At 37.0% G+C, this 8,010-nt stretch overlaps 1 protein-coding gene across 1 annotated transcript; it reads left to right on the top strand.

Moving 5' to 3' along the window:
- Positions 1–698: 698 nt before the first annotated feature.
- Positions 699–2,699, top strand: LOC124931012 (uncharacterized abhydrolase domain-containing protein DDB_G0269086-like). The gene is made up of 2 exons (XM_047471398.1): positions 699–2,066; positions 2,136–2,699. The coding sequence occupies exons 1-2, from the start codon at positions 699–701 to the stop codon at positions 2,697–2,699; spliced, it is 1,932 nt and encodes a 643-aa protein (XP_047327354.1).
- The last annotated feature ends 5,311 nt before the right edge of the window (positions 2,700–8,010 follow it).

Below are 8,010 nucleotides of genomic sequence, written 5' to 3' on the forward strand. Positions count from 1 at the left end.
GATGGGACGGTTGGGCTTCCAAACCGCATCTATAAAAGGGACTCTCGGCCATTTTATTTCATTCTCACGCGAATCTACTTTCTCTCTCTAAAGCTTTTAAACTCTCTCAAAACGGTTATCTGCTCTCAAACTTTCTCAAACTCACTAAGATGGGGCGCGATTCGGCCTTGTTTAAACACTTGACTCAGGTGGATTTCGAGGAAATCCGAAAGAAGGGCACGCACGCGGCAAAAGAGGTTATTGACCGGGTAGCCGAAACCGGTCTGGAGTATTTTCTCGGCGGCCCTCATGTTCTTTATAAAGATGCGGTCGAAGAATTTTTCAACACCGCAACTATTTCTGATGACAAAATCACCGCAACTGTAGGCGGTACTGAAATAGAGCTCACCGAGGCATCGGTGGCAAGGAGCCTGCGTCTTCCAACAGCCGGCCAGGATGCAACGACGGACATAGAAATTAAAACTTTTGAGGCAGCTTGCCAGATACTCTCGGCGACTAAGGAGCCGATAAAAGTATCCGATAGCAAATCAACGTTGAAACCGGAGTATATTCCTATTTGTGATATCTTCGCAAGGGCGATTCTAGCAAGGGGAGGGAACTACAGCAGCCTAACCAAAGACAAAATCAGGATGCTGGTCGGGTTGATAGAAGGAACAAAGGTTAACTAGGCGAAGGCAGTGTTCCACAATTTGATGGAAATGGTGAAACCGGACTCAAACCGGTCTTGGGGATACGTCGTTCCTCTCGGTAATATCTTCCTTCATCATAATCTCAACATCGGTCCCGGCGTCACCATCTCCTCAAGAAGCCTGATACGGTCCAAACAATTCCTGGAAAGGAAGAAGCCGGCCCCCGGTTCCACAGGTGGCCGAAAGAAGGCAACCGGCAAGAAAGCGGCCCCAGCCAAAGAAAAGGCCGAAAGTAAAGGAAAAAAGAAAGTAATTTTCTCGGAACCGTCGCAGCCAAGGGAGGAGGAAGAGTCGGCTTCCCCTTTCGAAAGAACCGATTCAGGAAAGACCGATGACGAAAGATCGGCCAATGAAGAAGGGCATTCGGGCCAAAGTCCCGATAATGTCGGTCCTGGCACAAATCCTGAGACCACCGAGGGCGGTGAAGAGGGTGATGAAGAAGGTGGTAACGAAGGCGGTCACGAAAGCGGTGACAAAGATAATGAGGAGGACGAAGAAGCAGAGGCCGATAGGGTAGCTTTGAAACTCCTAAAGGGCACTAAAAAGCGAGCCGAGATAATTGAGGAGTTATACCTGGAATGGCACGAGCACCGGTTCGGCAAACCGTATAGGCAAATCCTACCGGACTACACAGACGTGGAATGCCTCCAAAGACTGAAGAGAGTGGAGGACGTGGTCATGGATCTCACAAAATCCGATACCATTGAAGAGGTATTACACCGAACCTACCTCTTAAAACCACGAGCACAACTACGGAAGCTAACCATACGCATCCGGAAGATTTCGACGAAGTTCGAAGAGGTGGGATCGGAAGACACCTTAACACCGCTGGTGTTGGAAAGGCTTGAAAAAGCCAAAGGAGACCTTATTCAAGAAATTGACCGGCTGGAGGCAATGCACAGTCAAAGGGAAATACCGGTCTATACAGCTCCCCGGATTGATTCAAGTCCAGATCACTGTCCAACACCTCTAAGGGCAAATTCGGCAACAGAGGAATCCGATGAAAGGGCGGATCCTCCTCTCACCGGGCAATCTCCACTTACACAACCGGAAGTCTCCGAACCGGGTTTCACAAAAGCATGGGTTGAGAACCGCTTTCAAGAGTTTGAAGACTCCGAGGTTTTCCCTTTGAAGGAGAAATTCCAAAGAACCGTCTGCTCGGCACTCAAGTTCGCCAACACTACATGGCAACTTTTAGAAAGAACAAAGGACCGGTTCTCAGAAATAGACGATGATCAACGGGAAGAAGCGGTTCTGCGCAGCAAACATCTTAAGCGAACCGTGATTCTAGAAGATAGGACTTCCGAGTTACAAGAAAACTTTGACCGGTTTGAAAGAGAGACCGATCAACGATTGACGGAGGTTGCTGGGGACCTGGTCGGCACAACACTCGGACGGGTCTCCGATCTTGAGAAGAAAAATGAGGGTCTCGAGGCCGAACTTAAGACGCTCTCCGCGCAAGTTGCCGAACTGCTGAATGCTAAGATAAATGCGGATGCCGCGGCTGTAGAGGCTGATGCCCAAGCGGCTAAGAAGGTTCAGGATGAGCTGGACGCCGAAGCAAGAAAAGAGAAGGAGGCACCGCGACCATCGCAACTTACCGAAGAGGAAGAGGAAGCCGAGCGAATTCGAAGGGCAGAGGCCAAGTTCCCGGGACTTGCAAAGAAAGCAGCCGCTCAAGCTGCGAAGGATGCTACGCGGTTAGAAAGGGAAAGACGGAGGCTAGAAGGCTTCGCAGACGACAACAAAAAGAAAAAGGCGGCCTCTTCTGTTTCAGTTCCGACAAAGCGAAAGAGGGAACCTTCAAAGAAAGTTCAAATAGCCGACCTGCTCAATGAGGTCACTGAAACGGTCATTAAGAGTATACCGCAGCAGGCTACTCAAGTCGAAGAGGAGGATGAAGAACACCTGCAGCCCCGGTCTACAAGACAACGAGTCTCCGAACCGGCCAGTCGACCGCAACCCGTGAAGAAAAAGTGGAACATATATGACTTCTCGGACTCGGAATAGGGGCTCTCTTTTCTTTACCTATACTTGTCTTAGTATTTCTATATATTATTTTCGGTTATTTATCATATATATAAAACTATTTTTGAAACCGGCCTTCTTTTGCATATCTACTTGGTTTTGATAATTTTAAATAAAATAATCAAAAAAGGAGAAATTGATAAGATAAAAGATAAGACCGTTCCAAAATTTTTCTCAAAAATTTTCGAAAAATTATCCTAAGTTAGTTTCAAAAATCCGGACAAACAAAACAACCGGCCTACGTTTGCAAACTTACATGATTTTGATAATTTTAAATAAAATAATCAAAAAGGGAGAAATTGTTAGATAAAATTAGACCGGTTCAAATAAACCTAACTTAAATAAACCTTCTATGCAGGAACAAGGAACCGGACCGGACAAACAAAAGAACCGGCTAAGAAAACTAGCCGGTCAAGCTAGTAAACCGACCAAGAATACTTGGAACATGACCGCACAAAGAAAGGATCGGCCAAAGCTTAAAACCGGAAACATCAGACAGCCGACCGGCCACAAGGCAAAGGAATAACCGGAAGAAGTCCGGTTACATCACTCGTACCGGAAGCCATCCGGTTAAGTCAAATGACCGACCAGTACAAGAAGACAATTCGGGTATCTGTTGAGAATGATACCAAAGGAACAGACTGAATACTTCTATATCCATACAAGTCTGAGGAAAGTCTGCAGACTGCAGAAGACAGTCCTACAGGATCTTTCCACTTCGGGATAAGTCAGAAAGGAGATCTTCCAAGTACAGACAACTGTCTAAAAGACAGTGCCTACACTGAGTAAAAGACAAACCTAGTAGGTTTGTCTTACACACTAGAAGAACAGACTGCCAGGTCTGAGGTTGACCGTCAGGTCTGAAAAGGTGTCCGCAGGCTCTAAATCACTGAATCACTGAATCACTGAATCTCTGCATCCCTGCTCAGCCAATCAAATTCAAGGTAGTGAAATATGACCGTTGGCATATTTCACCTATAAAAGGGGCAGTTGAAGAAGAGTAAATGTGGGACAAGAAATATACAGTGAGACAAGTGAGAAATTCTAAGAGCATTTATTCTACAAGTGATAAGACTGTGTTGTTCTAGAAAGCCTAAGTGCAAAAGTTAAAGTGTGTGACTTACAATTTCGGCGTAAATTGTAAGAGTGTCATCGAGCAGGAAATAAGTCTCGATCGGATTGTACTTGTATTCCTTAGTGAATATCCTTCTCGCGGCTTCGAGAGGAAGGGGTGACGTAGGAGTTTTATCTCCGAACATCCATAAAATCTGCTTTGTCATTTACTCTCTGCCGGTTCCATTATCTAACCGACCCGCATCGCTATAACCGACTTAACTCTACTCAAGCCGACTCACTAGGTTACCGAAACTGACCCATCAATTCTCAAATCTTCATCATCCGAAACCGGCTCTGTCTATTATACAACGTGTGCCGCTTCAACCTGAAAGCAAACCTCTTCCGCGCTTGAACCTAGTTCAAGAGTTTGTGACAGGTTGTGTAGTATTGAAACCCCGGTGCTAATCTCTAACCGGATTAACCACCACCCTTCGAGTGAGAACCGCTAACCGGTCCAACCCCCGGTCCTCCAGCGGCTACCTAGATCCTAACAAAAATACAATAAGTTGAACATTTTTTTATTTAATATAGTTAATACATAAATGTTACACAAAATTATAAATTAAAGATATTTATCATAATTTTTTTTTAGATCCAATATTTTTTAAAACTAGCAAATATTATAAAATAAATTTAGTTATAAAATTGAAATTATCAAGAATAAACATAAATATAGTTTTTAAGTCTAAAGTGGATACGAGTGAGGGAGATTCAGAACGGTCTTCAATCGCATTTGTATATACAATTACCTTTTTTTAATTGATAATACAATTAATGCTAGATAGTAATAATAATAATAAATATTAGTTAATTTAGACTTAATTAATAAAATTTATCACTCTTTTTAATTTGTTCATTTTCATTGAACAATTAAAGTTCATTACATTTAGGATCTTTTTCTGTGTTGAATTTATCTCATTTGAGCCAATTATTTGTGCATACCAATGTCATCACCATTTTAAGACTCAAGTTGCTCCTAAAAAGATTAACTATCAATTTGGGTACCCAAGCTAAAAAGACTCATTAGCAACTATTGATGTTGATATCGCAAAAATATCATTGACAATAATTGAAAGGTTTGAGTACTTAGTTTCACTCCTTTCCACCGCTTCAAGAGATTGAACGTTTGGTTGAATCTTTTTTCAATCTTATCATCTAGAGATGACATATATTGAATAATATTACGGTACAATTATATTTTAATTTGATTTTTAAAAATTACATTTCTATAATTAAATTAATATTAAATCTATTTATTTCCTTATGAATGTGTTTGGTAAAAGGTATAAGGAGGTAAAACACTATTGGTATAGTATAAACTATACCAATAATGTTTTAATATGGTGTTTTGTTAGGATTTTACTATTGGTATAAATTATACCACTAGGATGTGTTTGGTAAAAGGTATAAGGAGGTAAAACACTATTGGTATAGTATAAACTATACCCATAATTTTTTAATATGGTGTTTTGTTAAGATTTTACTATTGGTATAAATTATACCTCTATATAATTTATGCCTTGTATAAAATTGTAACTAGTCTCCCTAGGTTTAACACTTTTTTTATATCATTTATTTTTTAATTTCTCATTATAATCTTTATTAATATTATATATAACTTGTTATTATATAATATATTAAATATATTTTATTTAATTTTAATATTATTATTATATTTAATTATTTTTAATATAAAATTTTAAATAGTTTAATATTTTAATTAAAAAGTATTTATTTATTTTTATAATGATAATTTTATTAATTATTAATTTATATATTTACTTATATTATAAATAATAATTTTATTTTATTAATATTATTAATAATATTTAAATTAAATAAATATAATTTATCGTTTATATTATAATTAATTTTTTTATATGTTAATTAAATTTACATTAATTATTAAATAATAGTACAATAATTTATAATAATAAACACTATTATTTATAATATAATTAAATATAAAATAATAATAATAATTAAAATTTTAAATTAATATCTATACAACTTATACTATATTCTTATACTATATACCAAACACAAAATTATAAACCATATACAACTTATACCATTTCTTATAATTCATACCAAACATCAATAACTTATACAATTTATACTATCCTATATTATTTATACCTCTATACAACTTATACCCTATATAATTTATACCACGTACCAAACGCTACCTATAAGTATTATATGTATATATATATTAATTTATAAATACTAATTCGGTATCTCGATATACCAAAATTTTTAAATCTCATATTTTTATAGTACAAATAATTTCGGTATAAGTAACATACCTTACCTTTTTTTGGTATATCTTAAAATTGATATTTTCGATATATTACGGTACAATATTTTCAATATACCTATAATATCGGTAATTTTTCCCACACCTAGTTATAATCCATACAACAATTTCTGTAACATGCACATCAGATGTTCATGTACAGGTTGAGTGAACCCTTTTGGTTGCTTCATGTAAATTTGCTCATCCAAATCATCATGTAAAAAACTGTTTTAACGTACATCTACTATAAGTGCAGATCACAACCAACTAATAAGTATTGCCCTGATTAAAGTATGTCTAACAATCGAATAAAATATTTCATCACAATATATCCCCTTCCGTTACGAAAATCCATTTGCAACAAATCGAGCTTTGAACTTTTCTCCTTCTTTTTCTGATATTGTTGGTTTCTTCTTATAGACCCATTAACATTCAATCACCTTTTTACACTCGGGAAGTTCAACTAGCTCCCATGTCTGTTTCTTCTACAAAACTCCACATCCTCAACCATCGCACCCATCCATTTATCTTTCACCTAACTTGTAATAGCTTCCTAAGAGTTTACTGGATCATCAACAACGATAAGTAGTGCAAACGAGACCATGTCTTCATAACCAAATCTACTAGGAGGCTTCATAGTAGTGCAAATTTGTCTATATCTAACTAGACTATAGTTTTGCAAAACATTTGTATCACGATATTCAGACGCTGAATTTGAACTTTCACCCCTATCAAATATCACCGAAGGCTGTTCTAACTTCATCTCATCCCTATCAGATTCAACCAAGGGTTCTTTTGAATACATCCGTATTGTATCTGAAATAAAGCAATTTTTCACAATGTTGTCTTTATTTTGCTGCAACATAGATTGCTTATCAAATACCGCATCTCTACTAATCACATTTTTCCTTGTAGTTGAATCCCAAAACTTGCATCCATTAACACCTTTCATATAACCTAGAAAGATGTACTACTTGAAATTTGGATCAAGTTTAATCTTTCATCACCTAGTATAAGCACATAAGCTAGACAGCCAAAAGTCTGTAAATTATTAAAGTTAATTGCATTACATGTCCATACTTCTTCAATAACTTTACATCCCAAGGATGACCGTGGTGATCTATTAATGAGGTAACCCGTCATATTCACAACTTCTGCCTAAAAACCTTTAGGAAGCCTCACATTCAATTTTAAGCACCTTACATTCTCAACAATGGATCTGTTCATTATTTCCGTCACACTATTTTGTTGTAGTGTCTTACGTACTGTAAAATACCTTTGTACCATGCTCCTCACAAAAATTTTAGAACTGTGTATTTGTGTACTCGGTACCATTATAAAACCTCAGATACTTGATTTTTCTACTTGTCTAGTTCTCTACATCCGCTTTCCATAGTTTAAATTTGACAAAGACTTTAGATTTATGTTTCAAAAAATAAATCCAGACCTTTATAGAATAATCATCAATTAATGTCCGTATTATAAAGCTCCATCCAATAACGATTCTCTTGTAGGACCTCATACGTCGAAATGCACATAATCAAGAATTCCTTTTGTATCGTGCTTACCAGCTACAAAGCTACTTTATCTGTTTTATGAGAATACATAATTTGTAATAGTCTAATTTATAACTTTTAACACCTTTCAACAAATATCTTTTATGTGATTCAATCATTCCACACTCGCTCATATGTTCAAGACACATATACCATAATTTTGTGCTATCATCATCTAACTCAACAAAATGGACTTCACCTATAATTGTACTCCCCAACAATGTGTAGATATTCTCTTTGGTTCGCTTTCCTTCATAATAATCAATGAACCTTTATAAATTTTAATAGTTTCTCAATCCTCATCTATTTTATGAGCATACCA

This window comes from Impatiens glandulifera, chromosome 1 (assembly GCF_907164915.1).
Source record: "Impatiens glandulifera chromosome 1, dImpGla2.1, whole genome shotgun sequence".
Taxonomy (NCBI): domain Eukaryota; kingdom Viridiplantae; phylum Streptophyta; class Magnoliopsida; order Ericales; family Balsaminaceae; genus Impatiens; species Impatiens glandulifera.